The following is a 25,965-nucleotide window of genomic DNA, read 5'->3' on the forward strand; positions in this document are numbered from 1 at the left end:
TTTAATTCTTGATCAGGGTACATGCATACATGCACTTATTTATATATAGTTCTTTTGTTTTGTTAACAAATTTTAACCAAAAACAAAAGCGATTAAATAAAATTTTAAGAAACACAAATAATTGTGTGAGATACAAAAAGTTGATTACGGGATATGAAACGGTACATGAGCTAATATTCTGTTACATTCGTGTTAACTGAGGAACATATAATTAGTACAAATAATAACATACAATTTTGAATAAAATAACGTCTTGAACATAGATATATAGACTATGTACTCATTATTAACTACAACCGATGATTACTTGATGCAGCCTTGATCCATAACAAAATAGTAACCCAGTCAACAATGTTAACATGGAATCAAAATGTATGCTAAAAGAAAGCAGTCAAACATTCAGCATTGGCAATATACAGTACAGCCAATGTTGCACAAACATAATCCGCGGCTACTCCACGGCCAGATTATTAGTATGCGGCGGCCGAATCGCGTGTTCACGCCGCATATCGCCGTGGCACTCGGCATCGATTCGCGCAACGACGCAAAGTCTGTATTAACCTCGCGTACTTTCGAGGAGTAAATCCACTGCATACGTACACGGCGGATCGAGTGAAAAGATATCAACCTACATGTACATACATGTATGTGTAGCAAAGAAACCAAGATTTACACTGGTTTTATAATCATTATTTTCGCGTTTTAATAAGCGAAATGGCACGTAATGCGCTTTAACAAATTATCGTTGAATTAATTACGCGCAACTGTTAATGTTTCGTTTGATTATCAAATTATCATTATTAAATGTGTAATCCAAAACGCACTTCCGAATTTTAATGCTAACGTGACCTTTGGCAAATTCTAGCGTCAAATAAACAGTGCTAAAATATCCTTTGTTTCATAAAAAGCGCGCGAAAATTATGCAGACATGTAGAACGTCGTTTGGAAAGTGTGGGTGTATTTTGTGTTGTATAAATAAATGAACATCACGTCAGGCGTAAATCATGTGTTTATTGGGAAAAAAAACGCCCCGATTAGATGTTATTTCATCATCTCTTTAAATAGTAACAAATGCCAAAATGTTTTTGATACTTAAGGAAATATGGAGAATGTTTATGTATGGTGAATATTTACCAGCATTTGCTTTAAAACTGGAATATACGGGATAATCGGGTAATTAGTAGCGATATTAACTGTATAATATGAACAAAATAAAACGTGTTTATATACGCATATTCAAACAATAGTTATAATAAGCTAATAATTAACAAAACAACAAATATGTCTTCACTGTCTTGATTATTGATGTGGCTTCAAACTGCTAATTTTCTCAGCTTATATATAATAGCAAAATCGCCATGCAATAATTTATAAATCCACCATATGCTGGAGCCTTGACCACTTGTATGTGCGAAAACATAATTACGTGACCTTGTTTATGTGACAAATACATACACTACGGCGGGAAACAAACTTAATTGGCCAGACACATTAACTATGCTTACATGTATATGCTAATACAATCCGCACACAATAAATTTATTATGATTTAAATTATTATTATAATTGTTCTTTCAAAATTTGTTAACTACATGTAACTAATAATTTTAAAAATATTTTTTATTTCATGATGCGCATCGACTCGGCATCATATCGCGGATCGCGGCATGCCTCGGCGGACAGATGCAAAGCTTCGCGGCGAAATGCGACTTGCCGCCGCATACTGACTCGGCTTCAACGACTGACCATCGACTCGTTTCGCCTTGCCGCCGCAGATCGCGAAATACTTTTGTTCCGCGTTGGCTGTATAGTGCATTCCTAAGACAATGGTTTGAAAGTTACAAGTGTACAAGGTGCCCTTTTGCTTTAAAATAACAACAACAACTTACAAACACGCTTGCAGCGCTAGCTGTTCTTTTTTGACTTTGAAAAGTTGCCTGTAAATGTGTAATACATAGTTGTACAGTCCAAAATTAAGTGAGATATGTCACGACCAAAATCGGGTAATTTGCATTTCGCAATTCAAATCTTGAACTTTTCTACATTAAGTATAAATGAGACATGCTATGTGATTCATGCATTTCAAAATAAAGCATTAAACACTTAATTGGCTATAGATTCAATGTATATGTTTTACTTAAATCAACTCAAATGAAATCTAGCCCTTAAACTGTCTGTACAGACCCTTACACTCTTTCATACCTAATATTGTCAGAATATTGAAATTCACCTTTTCACCTCACTTTTACAACTTTGCAACTTGCTTGCACTAATTCTTAATTGGTAGTTGATTAAAGATTTGGCAAAAACCCCTTTAAACATAAGACACTTGGATTTTCTCAAATGTATTTTTGAGGTATCTGGAATAGCAAATACAATTTTTGCAAAACAAGCACAACGTTATTCTATTTATACTACATGTGATTATCTTTTTTTACATAAGACAGTTTTAATCTAAGTAAATTCTTTGGGCATTATTGGGAAAAAGGTGCACACATTTCTTATTTCATTATAATTAAAGATAATGGTTAGAAAATTTAGCTTAAATCATTCATTAGATTTCAATGCCAATATTGACAGTAGAGCATGACTGTGTAGCAATAGTATCAGCTCTAACTTAAAGGGACCTATTCACAGATTTTGGCATGTATTGAAGTTTGTTAATAAATGTTTCTAATTGATAAATGTAAACACTTGAACTAAATACCACTAGTAAAAACAAGTATGAAATATGAATAAAGAAAAAGTCATCCTTAATTGGTCTCAGACCATTGACACTTGCAGTTTAAGTCAGCACTTAAACAACTTGGCCATCCATGCTCACATATTCAATTGTGCATTTTCTCTTTGTAATGTTACAAAATATAACGATAACATCTTGACTCTCCAAATTATTTTTTCTTTTTGCGTTTGTAACCCTTGATAAATTTCAGGTTTTTTAAAATCTTCACAAGATGCATATATTGAATATTTGCGAGTGTGGTTCAGTTCTACTGTTTCCTTGCAAATATCATTACTACAACGAAAAGGTGCAAATCTCAAACACATTTTTTAAAAATATTGTCAATGTATCAAAACATGAAAAGACCCCTTTCAGATTTTTAAGTGAAAAGATGTTTAAATAAATGTTTTACACCTCAATCTTTAGTAAAATATTTATTCTAGGACAGAACAACAAAAACTGCATTTAAATCGGCAATGTTTTGACAAACAAGAGGGCCATGGTGGCCCTGGGTCGCTCACCTGAGTAGAAGTCATGTAAAGCAAAGGTTGTTAACATTGTTTGGTGAAAAGAAAGGTTATGTTGTTTTGGCCGATATATAAATATATGCGTTATAAGGAGGTTTTTGTGTTTGTTTATGCTTTTTACAATAGACCTTTGCTTCCAATTGCAACAAATGTTTATTTTGGATAAAAGTGATACGAAGACAGTAATTTAATAATGAGCATAATCAGCAAAAGAAAATGGAAGTTCATTTTCTTTACACATTGTAGTCAAACTTTGAGATCATTAACTCTTTACCACTTAGATACGTATTTTGACCTGTTTGAAGTCCCTTAGAAAGATAAATTTAAACTTTTCTTACTAGATTCAAGTTTTCAAGCTTCATTTCCAACACTTAGATACTGATGAGCAGCAAACAGCATAAAATCTGAACGAGTTACTCACAGGTTGTTCTGGTTTTATGCTGTTTGCACACAGCCATTCTTGCTTTGCCTCTGAGGGGGAAAGGGTAAAATAAGCATCTCATGGATGCATCTAAGGATGTTATATGGGATGACTTGTTTTTGCAAGAACAGCTTTAGATGCAGAAAATAACATTTTTTTCAATAGATTGAGTGTTCATATAATAGTTTTTGCATGATTAAATACAATATGTTGAATTGTTATCATATATTAAAGTATTATATATTTTAAGGAAGTAAATGAGTATGAGAATATTTACTAGAAATTCGACATTGATCTTCTTTTAGGTACCAAACATCTCACACTTAATCTTTCTCATAGTTAGAATATAGAAAAAAACACACACAAGAAATTTGATGACATATCCAAACAACTGTCAAACTATTTGGAATTTAAATGCACAAAAAATCTAAAGCATAAATACATTATTTTTGCAAAAACAACTACCAAAACAACTATTTAACCAATCAGTTTATGTGCTTCTTAAAAATGTGATTTATTGTTGTTGTTTTTATAAACCAATCATTCACATTTTGGACAAAGTATTTTTTAACTACCAGAACAATTTTCAGACTCACCTTGCAATGATAATTCCAATTGAAACAACAATAAAACCTGTTAAAATCACAAATCTTTGTTAATCACACACCCACACCCACACCCACACCCACACACACACACACTACTGAATGACTGCAAACTGTATACTATAAGCAGTCTATCTTATCAGGGTTGTCCATCTGACATCAACAAAAGGGTCTTTGATGTGCAAACCCAGTTAATTGGGGCCAATATCCAGGGAACAGTCAGCCTGCTACACACATGGCTATTCAATAATGCATCAATCAACACTATTGTACTGCAACAATCAAAGCACATGTATAAATGAGTTTTATATAGAGAAGAGAAAGTTAATGAAAGGTCAGATAAGATTCATTTGTAACAATATTGTTGTTTTATAAGTTTTACCACTATGCTGAATTTCTGCAAAATAAATATAACTAGAAATGGCGCTGCAAAGGCCGACGCGTATCCCCACGCTGCATGTTTGATTCAGGGGTGCCCCATGGTTGGTAATGGGTCCATGCATAGTTGAGATTGACCGTATTGTCATAAGAGAAGTTCAGTATCAATTTGAAGTAAATCGGTGTAGAAATGAAGAAATTATAGTAAAAGGCAATTTTGGGTGGTCATGGCCTATGTGGGCGGGGCGCCCCAGGGTTGGTAATGGGGCCATGCATAGCTGAGATTGACCGAATTGTCATAAGAGAGGTTCAGTATCAATTTGAAGTGAATTGGTGTAGAAATGAAGAAATTATAGTAAAAGGCAATTTTGGGTGGGCGTGGCCTAAGTGGGTGTGGCCTATTATGGGCAGGGCACCCCAGGGTTGATAATGGGGCCAAACATTGAGATTGACCATATTGTCTCAGTATCAATTAGAAGTGAATCGGTGTAGAAATGAAGAAATAATAGTAAAAGACAATTTGGGGTGGGTGTGGCTTATTATGGGCAGGGCGCCCCAGTGTTGGTAATGGGGCCTTACATAGTTGCGATTGACCGTATTGTCATAAGAGATGTTCAGTATCAATTTGAAGTAAATCGGTGTAGAAATGAAGAAATTATAGTAAAAGGTAATTTTGGGTGGTCGTGGCCCATGTGGGCAGGGCGCCCCAGGGTTGGTAATGGGGCCATGCATAGTTGAGATTGACAGCATTGTCATAAAAGAGGTTCAGTATCAATTTGAAGTGAATCGGTGTAGAAATGAAGAAATTATAGTAAAAGGCCATTTTGGGTGGGCGTGGCCTATGTGGGTGGGGCGCCCCAGGGTTGGTAATGGGGCCATGCATAGTTGAGATTAACTGTATTGTCATAAGAGAGGTTCAGTATCAATTTGCAGTGAATCAGTGTAGAAATGAAGAAATTATAGTAAAAGGCAATTCGGGGTGGGCGTGGCCTATGTGGGCAGGGTGCCCTAGGGTTGGTAATGGGGCCATGCATAGCTAAGATTGACCGTATTGTCATAAGAGAGGTTCAGTATCAATTTGAAGCGAATCGGTGCAGAAATGAAGAAGTTAATGTAAAATAACATTAAAAATGAGTGAAAATCTCTGACCCGGCCCCACCCCAACCCCCATTTCTTTTGACCAAAGTTCCGTCACTGTCAGCATCGCACATATGCTCATAGCTACCATGTATGTAAGTTTCAAGGTTTTAGTGCTAATAGTGTAGGAGGAGCAGGTGGCCAGGACGGTTGAGATTGATCGTATTGTCATAAGAGATGTTCAGTATCAATTTGAAGTAAATCGGTGTAGGAATGAAGAAATTATAGTAAAAGGCAATTTTGGGTGGTCGCGGCCTATGTGGGCAGGGCGCCCCAGGGTTGGTAATGGGGCCATGCATAGTTGAGATTGACAGCATTGTCATAAAAGAGGTTCAGTATCAATTTGAAGTGAATCGGTGTAGAAATGAAGAAATTATAGTAAAAGGCAATTTTGGGTGGGCGTGGCCTATGTGGGTGGGGCGCCCCAGGGTTGGTAAAGGGGCCATGCATAGTTGAGATTAACTGTATTGTCATAAGAGAGGTTCAGTATCAATTTGCAGTGAATCAGTGTAGAAATGAAGAAATTATAGTAAAAGGCAATTTGGGGTGGGCGTGGCCTATGTGGGCAGGGTGCCCTAGGGTTGGTAATGGGGCCATGCATAGCTGAGATTGACCGTATTGTCATAAGAGAGGTTCAGTATCAATTTGAAGTGAATCGGTGTAGAAATGAAGAAGTTAATGTAAAATAACATAAAAAAATGAGTGAAAATCTCTGACCCGGCCCCACCCCAACCCCCATTTCTTTTGACCAAAGTTCCGTCACTGTCAGCGTTGCACATATGCTCATAGCTACCATGTATGTAAGTTTCAAGGTTTTAGTGCTAATAGTGTAGGAGGAGCAGGTGGCCAGGACGGACGAAAGGACAGACAGACGCACATCAATACAATATCCCCACTTTTTCTCCGAAAAACGTGGGGATAACAATCTGAAGTAATAGAAATAATTAATTGAAGTAATGCAATAATTGTTCTTAGATATTTGGGTTGTTAATGTTTCTGAATCCATTACAAGTATCACCATCACCAGCACCATCACCATCATCAAGTTTTTTTACCGATCCAAACCATTTTCGAACTCAACCCTTGTATCCAGGAAACAAATGTTCTGACCAAATTTCATGAAGATTGGACCAAAAATGTGACTTCTAGAGTGTTCACATGTTTTCGCTATATACATATAGTAAAAACTGCCCGGCCCCTGACGGCCATGTTTTTCTGAACCATTTTCGAACTCATCATGATGATTGGGCAAAAATTGTGACTTCTAGAGTGTTCACGAGGTTTCTCTATAGCCATATAAGGAATAATGCCCTGCCCCCTGGCGGCCATATTTTTCAATGGACTGGAACCATTTTCAAACTCAACCAACATATCATTAATACAAACATTTTGACAAAGTAACTTGAAGATTGGGCATCAAATGTGACTTCCACAGTGTTCACAAGGTTTTTCTTTTTTTTGACCTAGTGAACTAGTTTTTTACCCAGCATGACCCAGTTTCAAACTTGATCAAGGTATCATTGGGACAAATATTCTGACCAAGTTTCATGAAGATCCGACAAGAAATGTGGCCTCTAGAGTGTTCACAAGGCAAAATGTTGACGACGCACGACGGACGCACAAAGGAAAACGGACAAAAGGTGATCCCAAAAGCTCACCATGAGCACGTTGTGCTTAGGTTAGCTAAAAACTGGTTGGATTTAGTTCCCCATAGTAATGTGTATCATGTACAATGTTTCTCATATTATCAGTCCTTCTGATTGGTTGCTTAGGTTTGTCACTATGCATATGTTTTTGTTCTATAAGTAGTTTTTAAAAGGAATATCAAAATTTGTTCATGTTGTTCTTAAAATACATGTACTTGTACAAATTATTCATAAAAAAAGTGACTTATATTACAACTGGTGGACGGACCGACCGACCGACCGACGGACCGACCGACGGACCGACCGACATGTGCAAAAAAAATACCCCCTCTTCTTCGAAGGGGGGCATAACAATTAAAACATTACTCAATTATGAGTTACAGTCTCGATGGCTTAACACCCTAGGCTTAAATTTCCATTTGGCTCTAGCTCTCCTAGAAGAACCGATTTTTTTATTGCTATATATTCATATAAATTTATGTTGAATGGGTCGAATTTGTGAGGGTCTTATTATCGAATGGCTGGAACTGTTTTCACAGTCCTGGTCACAATTATCGCAGGTTCTTTTGTTTGATTCTAACACAATGTTAACCAAACTGCCTTTCCCTTAAAAAATGACCCCTAACTCTAAGCCCATAGACAGCATTTACACAACACCCTACCTCGAGTAGGGTCCTGGCTTCCTCATTCCTCTGGTATTTGCGTATTGTCTCCAAGGCCTTCTGATAGTTGTGAACATACTCCTCATAGCCCTTAAAATACACCACCTGAAAACGAAGAAAGTCACACGAAATATACCATCTGAAATAGTGGCAAATAATGAAAAAGACACATTAAACAATAGGAAATTATTTACAATACACCTTATGAAGAATAAGAAATATTTTATAGCAAGGAATCTGACCTAATTAAAAATCGTGTTAAATATACGATCAGAAAAGGCAGGAAATAATTTGAAATATGCCACCTACAATTAATAGCAGAAAATAATGTGAAATACTGAATTAGCAGAAAAACCTGAAAGCACATAAGCTCAAATAGCAGAAAATCATGGATAAATAACACCTGAAATAACAGGAAATTGTGTTATGGCCATCGAAAGGATTTCATGACAAAAAAGTTATGTGGCCGGGCTAGGAATCAAGTAGTCACAAAAAACAAACTAAATTTCTATACCACCTTTAATTTTGAACATTTGTCACACACCACCTGAAATTTTAATTAACCAATTGTGTCAACTTGGATAAACAAACTATACATTCCATCTATGATCTGCAAAATTGAAATATGCAGAACATGTTAATCTTTTTTTAAGTTGCCATGTTATCTGTGTGTCCAGACATGTTTAGGTAGGGAACAGAGATTACTAAGTACACATGTACAATGTTGCTCAAAAGCATGTGTAATCAGATAACAGAGAAAGCCTACTGTCAACGCAAGATTGTTAAATCCACAGCTCAACACAGGAAAAAATGGCTCTATTTGGATAATAATACTTTTAAAAACTACCATAAAATGTATCTCAACCGTTTTTATTTAATAAGAGAAAAAAAATATTCAGTTTATTTCAAAATAAACAACTAATATCTCAAAACAACCTTTTGAAAATGAAAAAAACTATTAAAAATACATAGAGGTGATGGTATTTTCCCTTGAGATATGTGTAACACAATATCACATTAATACATTAAGAAATTAGTTAAGTTGTCAACAGTATGAAACTTACAGTCTTAAAAAATGCTAGTATGCTCTAAGCTATGAACCTAACAAAAACCAGTTCTTCAATCTGCTTTCCAAAATGTTTACCTTGCTTAAGGACATAACAACAAAATCAAGGTATTTAATCACATTTATAAAAAAAACTCATAAATTATTAACAATACCTGTGTTAATTTAAGAGCAGAGAAAGCAAACATGTTTACTCATTATTCACATGAGTACACCTAACATTCAGAGAATAGCCTTGATCAATTGCCATGACAACTAAGTTACCCACCAACTTTTTGACAGCCTCAGCTATCTGCTGGTCATCTGACCAGTTCTTGACCTTGGCCTCCAGTTCACTCACGAAGGTCTTGTGGATCGTGTAGAACTCATCCATCTTGTAAAATATTGTGGTGACATCCTCAGGAGCAATGAGGTGACTAGGTTTGATTGACAAGCTTTGCAAAAACATTTTTGCCTGAAAAAAAGATTTTATTATTGACATGACAATGCTTTTGAGACGTTTCCTCCAAAAAAGATAAATCAAGTCAAACATGATTTGGCTAACTAACATTTTGTCAATGAAATTTGAAATGGGCAAGACAAAGAAATGTTGTTCATTATCATTTAGATAAAACGCTCTTGTTTTCCATCCACTATAAACAAGAAATGTGTTGGCATTTTGTGAAATATTGATTAAATTAAAATACATTAAAAATGAATTAATAGGCAAACTTTTTTGGGATCCACAACATCACAACTTTAAAGTTATGAATGTATTTAACTCATTTTTAGCATCAGTAAAAATATTTAACAAGAGCATCGCATAATGTGTGCCAACGCTCGGCTGCGGGTGCTTTTTTAAATAAATGAAAGCTTGTCAGAATTAATTTTTATTTTTTATTTTTTTAGAGGTCACAGTGACCTTGACCTTTGACCTAATGACCGAAATATGGGTGAGGCGTGTAGAACTCATCAAGGTGCAGCTATATATGAAGTTTCAAAGTTGTCGGTGGAAGCACTTTGATTTTATAGCCAATGTTCAAAACCTTGACAAAATGTTAAGGTTTTAGCACGACGCGGACGGCGGACGACACACGACACGGCTATGACAATACCTCGGGTTTTCTCCTAAAACAGCAGAGCTAAAAATCACATACTTTGTCTTGTTTTCGGGTTATTACATCATTTGACATATTTTTATCTATAACATTTTAAATAATTTTATTGCAAAATTAAAATTCTTTGTTGTTTGCAAGCATGTGACCATAACTAAACCTGACATGCAGGTAGGACATCTCACTCACCTTAACAAGCTGGTCTATGACATCTCACTCACCTTGACCAGCTGGTCTATGACATGCAGGTATGACATCTCACTCACCTTTGCCAGCTGGTCTATGACATGCAGGTGTGACTTCTCATTCACCTTGACCAGCTGGTCTATGACATGCAGGTATGACTTCTCACTCACCTTGACCAGCTGGTCTATGACATGCAGGTATGACTTCTCACTCACCTTGACCAATTGGTCTATGACATGCAGGTATGACTTCTCACTCAACTTGACCAGCTGATCTATGACATGCAGGTATGACATCTCACTCACCTTGACCAGCTGGTCTATGACATGCAGGTGACTTCTCACTCACCTTGACCAGCTGATCTATGACATGCAGGTGACTTCTCACTCACCTTGACCAGCTGATCTATGACATGCAGGCATGACTTCTCACTCACATTGACCAGCTGGTCTATGACATGCAGGTATGACTTCTCACTCACCTTGACCAGCTGATCTATGACATGCAGGTATGACTTCTCACTCACCTTGACCAGCTGGTCTATGACATGCAGGTATGACTTCTCACTCACCTTGACCAGCTGATCTATGACATGCAGGTATGACATCTCACTCACCTTGACCAGCTGATCTACAACATGCAGGTATGACTTCTCACTCACATTGACCAGCTGATCTATGACATGCAGGTATGACTTCTCACTCACCTTGACCAGCTGATCTATGACATGCATGCATGACTTCTCACTCACATTGACCAGCTGGTCTATGACATGCAGGTATGACTTCTCACTCACCTTGACCAGCTGATCTATGACATGCAGGCATGACTTCTCACTCACATTGACCAGCTGGTCTATGACATGCAGGTATGACCTCTCACTCACCTTGACCAGCTGATCTATGACATGCAGGTATGACTTCTCACTCTCCAGGATTCCCTTCACCACCAGGTGCCGCATCCTAAGTTGAGCTGAGCCGTACTGCAGACCTGTATCAGGCTTCAATGTCTCCTCTAACTCATCTTGCTCACCTTTGTCAACCTGAAAAATGAGAATTGAGAGGGCTTTTGAATGTACTCAATTGAAGTTTAGAAGGAAATACTGTCATAACCTTATAACAGTCACAGTTTCTTCTTTTTAATTCAGCTGTCTGAATTTATGATCATTCATCTGAAACAATAAACAATTTGTTCATTTTCTACCAGTGATCTTCACGAACAGAAAATTAAATTGTTTGTTGCAATGGTTTCTTATAAAACCCAAATTATTTATTTAGATTTTTTTTTAATATAGAAATATTGAGTTTTTCGGTTCAAACTTTCACCTACATTTTCTAGATAATTCTGCAAAAAAGGTTGGTATTAAAAATAAGTTTTAGTCAGTGACTTTACATATTGATATTTAATTGAATACTATCATTCAAAGTAAACTTTAAAACCATGAAAACTATCTGATAAATTGATTAATTATTAAATCAAAATTAAATTTCTCTATATCCCAATGCCTGGTTGTGAAACAAATAATCTGCCAAACATTTGAAAAAGATACGAGCCCTGCCATGCAAAAATGGGTCTTCTGCCATATGCGGCAAGTGAAGCTCCAGACCAGCTTCCACCTCTGGGCAGTCTTGTCCAAGGTACCCTGTCCCCTTCTGAGGCCACAAAACCTTGTGAGACACTAATGAACAAAGTGAAGATCCTGACCAGACTGGACCTGCTGGTATGTAGCTACAGTGGTGAAATATATCGCCAGATCTACTTTCACATGAGAAAGGTCATACAACAATTTCACATTCAACCCTCTATGAACTCTTCACAGAGCATCATAAAGTGGTGGGTGTCTACTTACATTGTCGTCCATGCTGAAGTAGCTTTCAGACCTAGGCTCCTCACAAATAGGGGAGTCCAAGTAGCCATCAACGCTGTTACTGCGATGCAGGAACACATGGTCTCCGTCCACAGTCACGCAGGCTGAAATATTGCATATATGAGTTATATTTTATTTGTTATTGTTAATATAAACAGTTTTTTAATCTGCAAAGTGGGTTCTGTAACACGCAGTGGTCTTTTGAATATACAAGCTTTCAATGGGCCATATGGTTGCCATGGACAACACTGTGAAACACTGTAAAAAGGTATAAGTGAGACAAAATTAAGTTTGTCAATATAATATTTATTGAAAATTTTAGTCTATGTGACATCATATTAATGGACATGATTACAGCAGAAATAAGATGCTGTGTTCATTAATCGCAGATGCCCCGAGCCTAAGGAAGCCTTGTAAGTATTGATTGATTTGCCCATTTGAATATGTCTGAATATGTTCTGATTGATTGGCTCAGTTGAATATGTCTGAATATGTTCTGATTGATTGGCTCAGTTGAATATGTCTGAATATGTCTAAGTGATTGGCTCAGTTGAATATGTCTGAATATGTTCTGATTGATTGGCTCAGTTGAATATGTCTGAATATGTTCTGATTGATTGGCTCATTTGAATAAGTCTGATTATGTTTTGATTGATTGGCTCATGTAAATAGATCTGAATATGTTTTGATTGATTGGTTCATTTGAATATGTCTGAATATGTTCTGATTGATTGGCTCATATGAGTAAGTCTGAATAAGTTCTGATTGATTGGCTCAAATGAATATTGCTGAATATGTTCTGATTGATTGGCTCATATGAATATGTCTGAATATGTTCTGAATGAATCATGGATTGGCTCATTTGAATATGTCCAAAGGAAGAACAATGTCATGTTAAACAAGAAACATCTTTTAAAAAGATATACAGCGTTGATTGTGGTCGATGTTTATGAACGATCAAAAGTTATCTCTATGAGATAAAAAGTAGCGGATGCCTTTTTTCTGCGCAGTTCTTAGCTACATCATAAGCAAATCAATTACGGGGTGTTGCGCCAGATTTCTTGGCTTATTTTGCTTCATGTGATATTATTACTCAGATATCTATATTTACAGAATAGAAAAACACAAGAAACATGAAAATAAACGATTGCATATAGGTCAGCCGGCAATACTCGAATCTTATTTAATTGCATAATTATAGTATAGTGAATTATTGTGCTCATGCTTAATAAACTGGTCTAAATGGATAAATATTTCTAATTATTTTTATCAAAATTGGTCCTTATCATGCAAATGTTGAAACCATATTAAAAATCGATGATTGACATACCACAATAATATCGCCGAATATCTTTATTTAGTATCTTTCTGATCAAAACAGACTTCAAGTGCACAAAGTTTACGAGACGGCGTTTATATAAAGATTTCTGCAACTGACCGCAAACTGACCTTGATACCTTGCGGATTGGAATGCAATGCATTACAGTCAGTACGTTATTGTCAGTAAGACCGGTGTAACACAATGATCGCAACCCCTTCTGCGAACTCCGGTGATGAACTGTATATAAACTCTGACTTTCACAAATGGCCGCGAGTTGACCCGAAACCTCGCGGGTTGAAATGCAATGCAAGTAAGTACTAAATATGACAACATAGCTACTAGTATAAACGCTTTTGCGCTGGTAATTCTCTGAAAATAAAAGGTGAACGCACAAACTGTATTTATGTCGAAAATTGATTGTAAAACTGTTCTATCTATTGAGCCTTTTCATTAGAGATAAAATTGTTTCATACAGTAAAACAGTGTTACAAAGACGCGGATATGTTTCCAATGTTATGGTGTTATACTCAAATCAGCCAATGGAATAAATGAAGTGTATTCATTCGTACCTAGCCGCGGGAAATTTTATTTGAGTATTATTGGACACTTACAAAGGTCAAGTCAGGGTGAAAAGCTGGCTTAATACAGCTTACGCCGAAAAATAAAGTCAAACCAGGTCAACCAACAGTAAGTCTAATTGATATTAAGGGATTGGTAAATTCTGGTAAACCAACAGTTTTGACATTCTGATTAACCAATTCATGCCTAGCGTCCTGAAAAAAGGACATTGCAAACAGCGTAGACCCAGATGTGACGCCGCATAATGTGGCGTCTCATCTGGGTCTGCGCTGTTTGCTTAAAGAAATTTCTGTAAGAAATATTCTAAATATAGAAATAAATATACCAGACACCCCTACTTTTGGAAATAAATTGATCCAATTTAGAAGGATGGGAAGAGTCCACTGGGCATAAATGGGTTAAGTGATAGCCAAACACAAGGTAAATGTGCGGGTCACAATGAGGTCAGGTGATATGGGTGTGTTCATAGTATTCTATGGAACGGTATTTAGGTAAAAATTACATCCTTCTTTATGACTGTGTCATGATTCTTGATGGTACTTTCAATTTGTATGTAGACACCTTTTCATGCTTGATGACACTTACATCTTGCCTGATGACCAATGTCTAGTTACATGCTGCTTAATAGTATCATTTATGTGTACAGATGCAACATTCTTGTTCGTAAATTGCATGCTGGGTATGTGTATGTTGGTCTGTGCAGAGAGACTTGTGCAATAGGCGCAGTGCATAATGGAATCATACATTGATGCGTTGAATAAATTGACGCGATGGCAAGATGTGAGTTTCACCCAAGCACAAAGCAACATACAATCATGCATGATACAATGATGTCAATTGACAGTCGTTCCGAAATGCTACGGACGACTACGAAAATTTACGGCGTATAACAGAAATTTAATGTTATATCAGAAGTTGCGCTCCTTTGTGTGATATTTGCTACTGAACCTAAACCTTAAAATTTTTTTTGTTAATGACTGACCATAATTTGTGTACAGTGTATTTACCTTCAATAAGCAAAGAAACTATATGGATCTATTTTAATATATTCTACTAATACATGTATGCAGAGCTCCAGATAAGACGCTTAAAGTTGTAAAAAAAAGTAGACTTACATCCTGTGCGTACGGGTACACATTGAAAAAATAAAATAAGAGTTCAAAATGTGTGATCATGCGTAAAACTCAATATCAATGCATATAATGTAAACATTTTAATCAATGAGTTCTCACTCGTCTAGGCCGTCATTTAAATTATGAAATCAACAGCGCTTTAACGTTATTATGAATTACAGACCATCTTTAAAACAGACAAAAAGCCAAACGTTTTCCATTATCTGGTCTTTTTTCACAAACAGTCTGCTGTAACCCGGCAATTGTCATGAGCTCTTCTTAGAATATTAACCTAAATGCTGATGTGCAAAAAAGTATACTGACCGGTAAAAAGGAATTAATAATACACTTTAAGGCTGGATTTTTTATTAGAATGTAAATCAAGATTTTGCTGAAAAAGTTATCTGGAACTCTGCAAGCATGGTGAGAGGAAATCCATTGCATAATTTCAAATTTACTAGAGTACACTTATATTACACCACATAAAATGCTATAAAATTATAATATTGAAGTGCACATATACACTTTATTATAGATGGGTAGGTATTTCGTGTCAATCTCTTTCACACATGAAAGAGCTGTTGGTCATTTGGAAGTCATGCTATGCTGCTTAAAGTACATAGATGAATGACTTAATTAAGATTAAGCAAAATACAACACTAGGTTTTGCCAAGATTCATAAGTGTCAAATATATACGAGAAATAAGAGCTTGCTCACATAGAATTATTGCTTTCTTTCGAAATAATTTCATGTCTCCGAACTAATATGCAATACGCCCGGTGTTTTTTTATATGCGGATTAATGCTCCGTTTTAGATCCATAATTAATGAACGCCTCAATATTGTCAAAAATTAACACCGGATTAATGTTCACCGACATTTTTTCATACATATTTGATTTAAATATTATAGAGCTAAACAAAAATAATTCATTAAGCCCTGTTTTCCCGGCACACGCGCTGGACATACACCTTTAAAAAAACGCGCCAAGTCAAGTACTTGTGCACTTTATTGATTGTTAACAATGACGGTTGAAATCCGTGCGTGGGAATTTTTCTGGTAACCTAGAGCAACCAACTGCAACATACAAATATCACAAACATTTAAGGCAGTCAATTTCTTGTGTAGGCCTACTGGTCTTAATGGCAATACTGCACGTATTTAGTTTAATGGTTATTATAAAACAAAGGGAACTAATTCAGCTTATTCAGTATAGTAGTAAAAAAGATTCGGATGTTTTCTCTTTTTTCCGAAAAGTAATATATTCAACATACGGAAAATAAACGTGCGCCACCTGCTGTCATAATTTGATAACTTGCATTCTGCTTAGTTGCATTCTGCTTACTGCCTGTTGATAACTGCCGTTGTTAATGACGATTATGACTGGTTTCAGGAATAGTGAACACACAAACATTTGATAGTCACCAAGCATGTTGCAACAATCATGAAGTATAACCGAAAATACAACAAGTATGTTGAAATTGCCATGAAGCATATTAGAATAAACATCAGGCAGAATGTAAGTATTCACCACGAATTATGTAATTTTTACCTAAATACCGTTCCATAGTATTCTTTGAAACACATGCAATTGTTAAAGCTTTGTAAAAAGCAGTAGTGAAAAGAGTAAGAGTCATTTTGGAACAACCAAGAATTTGGACCTTCAGAATTATTCGAAGCCCAAAATAGGGTCGATGTAGAGCTAACAACAAGGTCAGTGTTAGTGTGCAATCTTTGTAGGAAGCATCATTGATGTGTAAGAAATATGTTGTTTGGGGTTAACCCCGTACGAACAGTAGACCCTTGGGTAAGAAGAAACAGTCCGTATCTGCAATAAATAAGGACTATGTATATTTTGTTTAATCATGGACAATTGTGCATGTACAAGTTAAAAGTCTATTAATGGAGCTACTAATTATACCTATAAGGTAAAGACTCAAAATGGTGATGAAATTTTACATGTTGTCAAACTATAATCAGTATGGGCTGGATTTACACCAGAAATATCTCATACCTGTTTTAAGTATCATATTTGACACTTTGAAGGTTTACATTTATCTTATGAAAACACTCTGAAACTATTAACAAGAAAATTGAACCCAACTTGTATCAAGTAGATCTCATTAAAACTCGCTTAAATTTATGTTAGTTTTAAAGTACAAGAATGAACTTAAAATAATGACCACTGACTTTGTAATGGTAAAAAAACGCTTGCTTTGAAATTACTACCAGTAATAAATATTGCGAATGTTAGAAACCACGTTTGCAAAGTTTTCCTTTTTTAAATAGTTGCAGACTTGAGCCTTTTACACAAATAATATTGCTAAATTGCTGAATGTAGCTTAAATCAAGTACACTGTAAGAAACAAGATATTGATTCTTTAGTTTATTATAAGCCCACATTACAGTCATCTACAGCAATTGAACTACAAAATTTTCCATTTGTACTTTCATACCAATGTGTGTCAATACCCAAGCTTTCACAATCATTTCAAAACAAAGTTTTATAAGCAATCTTATAAACCAAACTTGATTTAACTTCTGTACATGAATGCTCTGAGTGGTTGATAAACACATACTTATTATTAGTAACACTAAATTGTGTTGTTGAATTTTATACCAAATCCAATTTTCAAGAACCATTAATTTTCCTCTTTAAACACAAAAATTAAATTAATTTACCCATAATAAAAAGGAATTATAAATGTTACACTGAATTAATGATCTCAACAATTGAGTTCAACTTGAAAAGTTTGGCACATGGATATCCTCATATGCATTTTAATGCTCTTACTGGTAATTGGGAAAAATGACAATTTAAAAACACAGTTTGTCATTTATTCAAAAAAGATTGTTATTTATAAAAAAAACTTGTTCTTAATTTGGAAAAATGACAATTTAAAAACACAGTTTGTCATATATTCAAAAAAGAATGTATGCATTATATTTTTAATAAGCTAAATAATACTCCTGTCTATAAAGATCAATACTAAAAATATATAATTGTTTTTTTTTCAAATCAGACGGAACATAACACCTTTGTATCGCTGTTTATTTAACAAATACAAAAAAAACATCTCTTACTGATAACAGCATTTAAACTGCCATTCAAAGTAAAAAAATTGCTTTAGTAATGCATTTGTAGTGCCTTGGCTTCTAGTGGTCCCAGGTTCGTACCACAGGGCAGGCACACTATTTTATCTTTTCAACGTTTTTATAATTATCCTTACTTACTCAAAATACTACAGTTTTTTAGTAAATTCATTTCATGACTTTTTTAGAGTACAATTATCAGTAAACAAGTCCCTTTACTAATGTGTTGCTATCTCAAATACAAAATATTTGACAAAAATGCAAATACCCTTTTTTTTTAAATCATCAAATTTGCAAATTACATTTTTTTAGTGACTAGTTGAATAATTTCATAATATAAATTTAAAATTATTATAGCAACACATCTGAAATCAAGGGAAATATTATACCCATAGGGCATATTCAAATGTCCCCCCACATTTTTCATTTAAAAATACTACATGTACCGAGTTGCACATCTATATTTAAGTTACGGCACATGGTCTGTTTTGACACACACGCTTTCATGCATGGAACTTTACTCTGTCCGAAACAATTTCGCACTCATTCCATTTTCCAAGTTTCAGAACTATAATAATTAAAATAATAAAATAATAAGTATTATTTTTATATATTTATAATACTGATGGTTGATTTATTTCGCATGTATGGTAATACACGGTGTAGCCATGATAATTACCGTAAGCACAGTTGCCTCCCTTTGACATAATGGTGTAATTCAAAATGGCTGACACACAGCGAATAAAAACGATTAAGTTGAACATATTCACAGGAAAATTTTTGTTCTGCTCCTGCTCAACATTCATATATAATACACACCCCCTACTTGAAGATAAATTCGGCAAGTAAAAAAGTGCGTATTATATTCGTGTATTTATGGTAAACAGATTTGATAATTCCTAAAATTAAATATGGAAATATTGATAAATCAAATCCAAACAGGTCAACCAGAAATGTATAATGTATGAGACTTGCTCTGGGATAAAAGGGTTTATTTCTGACATGTGCGTACAGAATCATCCCAGACTAGCTTGTGCCACCGATGCTGGCTAATCAGGGACCAAACTTTCCGCATATATTGTATTTTTGGCTTAAAGGCAGACAGTATAAGCATAAATCCTGTTTGTGCAGAAAGTTTTGTCTCTGATTAGCTTATGCAGACTGCACAGGCTAATATACGAAGCACACATGTATTAAACCCCATTTTCACAGAGCAAGTTCATAAGTCAAAAGAATAAATGCTTATAATGATTTCTAATAGGCCATACAATCCCTGGAGAACTTAGCTTTTCCCAGGTAACATTATCAGCTACATGTATGTGCATGTGGTAGAACAGCCACTAGTTGAGTCATCCATCTATTTAATGCACATGCACACTCAATTTCCAAGTTGTCTATTGTAAATGGCTCAACACTGGAATTTCTAAGAACTGATGTTCCATGTAACTGTCAAACCCACTGTTTTGATCTTTATTGACCCTTTTAAGACCTACTTATAAACCTTTTGCAAAAACACATGGTTATTCTTAAAATACAATTTTTGTAAGTTTTTTTCCTGTTCAAACTGTTAAAAACTATTAATCATAAATATGTAAGATTTTTGTAACATACATTTGTTTAGTAAAAGATATGCAAAAGCTTTGCAGTCAATTTTGATGGAAACAAAAATGACAAATAACAAGAGATGTGTCTGTCAGAAACACAATGCCCCCTACTGCGCTACTTTGAATTATTTTTTTTAATTATATCCCTTTAAAAAATATTACTTCCCTTGTGAAAATGATGTGTACCTGCCAAATGATAAAAAGAAATTATTTCCCTTTAAAGCTTGTTACTTCCCTTGAATTTGTTTTTTTTTACCTTTGACCTTGTAGGATGACCTTGACCTTTCAACACTCAAAATGTGCAGCTCCATGAGATACGCATGCATGCCAAATATCAAGTTGCTATCTTTATTTTTGCAAAAGTTATGGCCAATGTTAAAGTTTTCGGACGGACTGACAGACAGACAGACTGACGGACAGTTGAACTGTATATGCCACCCTACCGAGGGCATAAAAACAAGATGAATTTGTGAAACACTATGTCCCCCATATATTTGACCTTTGACCTTGAAGGATGACCTTGACCTTTCACAACTCAAAATGTGCAGCTCCATGACATACACATGCATGCCAAATATCAATTTGCTACATGTATCTTCAATATTGCAAAAGTAATGGCCAATATTAAAGTTTGACGCAAACAAAGTTAACCAACAAACCAACAAAGAGACAGGGAAAACAAGAGCACCGCATAACTGGTGCAAACCCTCGGCTGCTGGTGCAGTTTTTAATAAATGAAAGCTTGTCAGAATTTTTTTTTTAAGGTCACAGTGACCTTGACCTTTGACCCAGTGACCCATAAATGGGTGTTGTGTGTACAACTCATCAAGGTGCATCTACATATGAGTTTCAAAGTTGTAGGTGGAAGCACTTTGATTTTAGAGCAAAATGTCAAAGTTTGAGAAACGACGCCGGTGGACGACACTACACGACACGACACAACACAATGAGCTGGCTATGACAATACCTCGGGTTTTCTCTGAAAATAGAGCTTTGTCACAGACGTGACGTATACGCCCACATGTTGCATTGACACAAAATATTTTGCATGCTGACTCTTCACAAAACAAGAGAATCTAATTACTGGCAATTTTTAAAAATTATTATGACATTATCATTTAGGGGAAATCGGGGAATGTCCCTACAGATGTATAAGTACGGATGCTGCCGGAAATTAATGTTTTTAAACAAATATATGCGTACATATATTTGTAGCAGACTTGGACCAATTGCAGCATTTTCCACTGCATTTGCAATTTCAAGTAGCAATGACGTCATTACAAAAATGACGTGTATGCACATGTGCAAAGATACATCCTTGTACCAAATACGAACTTTCAAGCATCACACTTTTTAATGATCGTGGATCTGCGGTCAATAGAAGGTATAACTGTGACTGAAATATTGTTTAAAACTGCCAATTTGTACTGCCAATGAGTCGCTACTAGGTTACAAAGCATCATTTGCTACATCCACTGACCATGCAGTTCTTGCGTAAATTCCTGTCTTTTTTTAATGATGCTGAAGCGTCAGGATTGACCACCAACGCAAGCTTTGAGTCTGAGGCTGACATGAGCTTTGATAGTGCATCTCCTCTACTCAATATCGCAGATCCACAACAACTTCTAGACCTGCTGTCATGCAGCAGACTTACAGAGGAGGAGTAGGCGACAGACAACCTAACAGTGCTCAGCACCATTTGTGCCCTGTTTTTACTGCCCATAACCACCGCAAGACCAGTCGGCCAGTCTAAACGTGAAATTTGCACAAGTCACAAGCATTTGACCAGTGCAGACATGGTGCGACAGAAGCATTTTAAGTTGGAAAAGAAACTTAGCAAAAGTGCTAAGTCTAAACCAAGGAAACTAAAATCTTGAGCGGAAAAAAGTGAGTGACGTAGGACCTAGCCTACAAAATATAATAGGCAAGCGTAAATAGACTGTTTAAATATCATCTCATTATACCATTTCTCTTGAAAATGAAGTTAATGGAAATGTTTAATAAGCATGTTTCAAATTTAAACAGATACAACAAAATATATATAATCAAATAACCAAGCTTCAGATTCTACTTTTTAAAAACAATTAATTGTCCGTATTTTCCCTATCAAAAATTTGATGTCCGTATTTTCACCCTGTCATGTCATATTTATCCTATGCATTATACCGATTTTCACTGATGTTAAAAACCGTGTTGTTTCTCGTTTTTAGGCAAAAACACATATCAATGGTGACGATAATATCCGAGGCATAGGTTTCGCAAATGCATTATATAATGACTGGCACCCGGCGTATTGGTAGCCCACTCATCACAACCTGTCGAGGAACAGGTTGCAGAAATCATTCATATTTTCCTGGATTTCCCTTATGGCCATTTTGACCTTTGAACTCTTGAATTCTTTCTTATGACACGCCGTCCGATGACTATGAACAAAATTAATTTACAGTCATTTTAAAATCTCACAATGAACGACATAGTTATGGCCCGGACAAGCTCATTTACGGCCAATTTTGACTTTTGAAGTCCAAGTGTGACCTTGACCTTGGAGATATCGACGTAATTCTTTCGCATGACACACCGCCCAATGATTGTGAACAAATGTACTGAGTAATTTTAAAATCTCACAATGAATGACATAGCTATGGCCCAGACAAGATCATTTATGGCCTTCTTTGACCTTTGAACTCAAAGTGTGACCTTGACCTTAGAGATATGGACGTAATTCTTTCACATGACACAACCTCCAATGATTGTAAACAAATGTTCCGAGTAATTTTAAAATCTCACAATGAATGACATAGTTATGGCCCGGACAACATCATTTATGGCCATTTTTGACCTTTGAACTCAAAGTGCGACCTTGACGTTGGAGATATCAACATAATTCTTTCGCATGACACACCGCCAAATAATGGTGAAAAATGTGCCAAATGACTTAAAAATCTCCCAATGAATGACATAGTTATGGCCAAGAAAAGCTAATTTATGGCCATTTTTGACCTTTGAACTCAAAGTGTGACCTTGACCTTGTAGATATCGACTTAATTCTTTTGCATGACACACTGTCAAATGATGTTATACAAATGTGACAAATGATTTTAAAGTCTCACAAAAAATGACAAAGTTATGGCCCGGACAAGCTCATTTATTTTTACCTTTGAAATCCAAGTGTGACCTTGACCTTGGAGATATCAACTTTCTTCTTTCGCATGACACACTGTCCCATGAAGGTGATCAAATGTACTAAGTCATTTTAAAATCTAACAATAATTGACATAGTTATGGTCCAGAAAAGCAATTTGACCTTTGAACTCCAAGTGTGACCTTGATCTTGGAAATATTGACGTACTTCTTTCGCATGACACACCGTCCCATGATAGTGAACAAATGTACCAAATGATTTTAAAATCTAACGATAAATGACATGGTCCGGAAAAACTTTCGGCTTAAAACACACTAAGTGATCCCTTGACCTAGTTTTTGACCCGGCATGAACCATTTTTAAACTTGACCTACACAGACATACAACTTGTGTTAAAGTTTAGTGAAGATCGGATGAAATTTTCGTGACAGATCAACAGAGAGACCGACCGACAAAGTGACTCCTATATAGCCCCCATTACCAATGGTAATGGGGGTATAACCCCATGTCCCCCAGTATAGACTGGTGGACATAATAAAACAATTTCTTTATAAAATCCCACACCTCAGATTATGAATGTGCATTAATTAATTAATAGGCAATTAGGCTAATTAATGAACAACTTGATATTTTCCACTAGTGATGAAGTCAGGCATTTATGGGCAGCTAGGTTATTAATCTTATAGCTGTCAGTCTTGTCAAATATTGTAATAAATATTCAACTAAGTAGATCATTAATAGTATCCTTAATTGCATGTGCTAATTATGCTATAGTCAAGGTGATATTACCTGCAGTACACCCACATGCACATGTGGAAACAAACACAATCGTTTTTGTAAAGAAAACAGCATATTATAGAAGTATTTGACCTCAAGAATACAACAGTTGAATTCTGAAGACAATGTTAAATTTAGATTATCGATGCTGTACATTATTGATGCGCATATTTTAAGAAAGTCTGTATATGAATGTCCACAAATTGTCCCTTATTTATATTCCAATGGTTACTACTCAAAGCCACACAGTTTTTGTTGTTAAGTTCATGATGCAGATTGGTATTTTTTACAATATTTTTATGTTCACATTTGAAATTAATTAATGGTACATTCAGTGCCTGACTTTTTATGTATAATAATGTGTAACTAGAGATGTGTTTGTCAGAAACACAATGCCCCCTATTGCGCCGCTTTCAAATAAAATTTCAATATATCATTTGGCAGGTTTAGAAATTATCTCCCTTTAAAAGCTTATTACTTCCCTTGGATTGTATTTTTTGACTTTTGATCTTGAAAGATGACCTTGACCTTTCACCACTCAAATGTGCAGCTTAATGAGATACAAATGCATCCCAAATATCAAGTTACTATCTTCAATATTGCAAAAGTTATGGACAATGTTAAAGTTTTCGAACAGACAGACGGACAGACTGACAGACAGTTTAACTGCTATATGCCACCCTACTGGGGGCATAAAAATCTGCATTGACAATTTTGCAGCATAAAGGAAACTGTCTGAATACCTCTATTACTTGAAACTATGAGATTGTGAGTAAAGGCTTATGTGTTACTTTTACAGCTACATTATACAGCAGCATGAATAATGCAAAAAAATATTATACATTAGTGCAGCATTTTTAATGAAGTATTTATAGGAAAAGAGTCAACAATAGTCACAATGTGAGAAAAGATTAAAAAGTTAAGCTTGAATCCATGCCAATTGAGTCCTACATTGTACCACATAAAAATGGGGTAACTGTCATTTATCTGTTTATACATATCACCTTGAAAAGAAGATACCGGTAATGCATTTAGTAATGACAACTTGTTTGCCTTATGGACATCTTGAATGGTCACACAAATTAATGAGGATAATGTTAAATCTACCATGCAATATTTGGGACATGTAAATCTAGTCGTTTCCTTATAGTTAATCAGTCATTGCTTTTGGAATTGTGTAAAATAATCAGATTTTTTGTATTTTAAATAAATTAATGTATATTTTACTAATTCTGTATACCCATTAAATGAGGCATCTACTGGATTGAGTGATAGTGCACAAAACCATGTAACTTACATGTAGATATTAACTTAACTACATGCCTGTACTAATAATGGCTAACATGGTTTGTGTTTGAAGTATCAATGTTATGTGTTCTTCTAATTGGTACACGTACATGTAACTACTGATTCTTTACTTTATAAAACACTCTGACTACTAGTTTATCAATTGGAAGCAACAAGGAATCTCTACATAATGACTGTGCATTGCTGACATTTCCTTCAAAAGTAATGATAAAGCATTCATTTAGTCATGCATATTTAAATTTAAAACAGTTCAATAATTTAAAATGAGATATCTCCAAAAACATATGATTTCAAAATCACTTAGCACCATATAATTTGTTTGTCACTATCATACAACTTCCAACATATACCAATGTTTGAACTGCATAGATAATCTGCATGCTTGAATATCAAGATAATCTAAGCAGTCTGTTGTAAATTGTTTTATTTTATTGTTGCACAAGTTGATTTCTTTTTAAAGTAAATGTTTTCAATTTTATATTATTATCAAAACCCAACTGATTATATCAAATTCCAGCTTATAATTGACAATCAAATATTCAAATCCATTAAAATATAGTTTCATAGCATTCAAATGTATTTGTCATAAATGAATGCATTGACAAATGAGACATCCTCACGTAAATCTTACTCATCAAATCCAATAAAATTAATGTTTACCACTATATTTGGCAATGACTTAGTTCTATAAACTTCAAGTATGTTGCGAAATTGTGCG

The 25,965-nt window shown here is 35.2% G+C and overlaps 1 protein-coding gene across 27 annotated transcripts in view; it reads right to left on the reverse strand.

Annotated features, from left to right (window-relative positions):
• Nucleotides 1-25,965, reverse strand: part of LOC127871437 (breakpoint cluster region protein-like) — a 232,114-nt gene that overhangs the window by 184,871 nt on the left and 21,278 nt on the right. For 17 of the 27 annotated variants that reach the window (XM_052414367.1, XM_052414366.1, XM_052414365.1 and 14 more), the window contains exons 2-6: nt 12,294-12,415; nt 11,331-11,486; nt 9,433-9,618; nt 8,099-8,203; nt 1,890-1,937 (exon numbers count right to left, since the gene is read on the reverse strand). In XM_052414367.1, the coding sequence (XP_052270327.1) occupies nt 1,890-1,937; nt 8,099-8,203; nt 9,433-9,618; nt 11,331-11,486; nt 12,294-12,415 (617 nt within the window). Of the gene's footprint in view, nt 1-1,889; nt 1,938-8,098; nt 8,204-9,432; nt 9,619-10,792; nt 10,815-10,835; nt 10,858-10,925; nt 10,963-11,015; nt 11,044-11,150; nt 11,171-11,240; nt 11,263-11,330; nt 11,487-12,293; nt 12,416-25,965 lie in introns of those variants that run through there. The other 10 variants (XM_052414370.1, XM_052414371.1, XM_052414369.1 and 7 more) reach the window with 7 other exon arrangements.

This window comes from Dreissena polymorpha, chromosome 3, assembly GCF_020536995.1.
Source record: "Dreissena polymorpha isolate Duluth1 chromosome 3, UMN_Dpol_1.0, whole genome shotgun sequence".
Lineage (NCBI taxonomy): Eukaryota > Metazoa > Mollusca > Bivalvia > Myida > Dreissenidae > Dreissena > Dreissena polymorpha.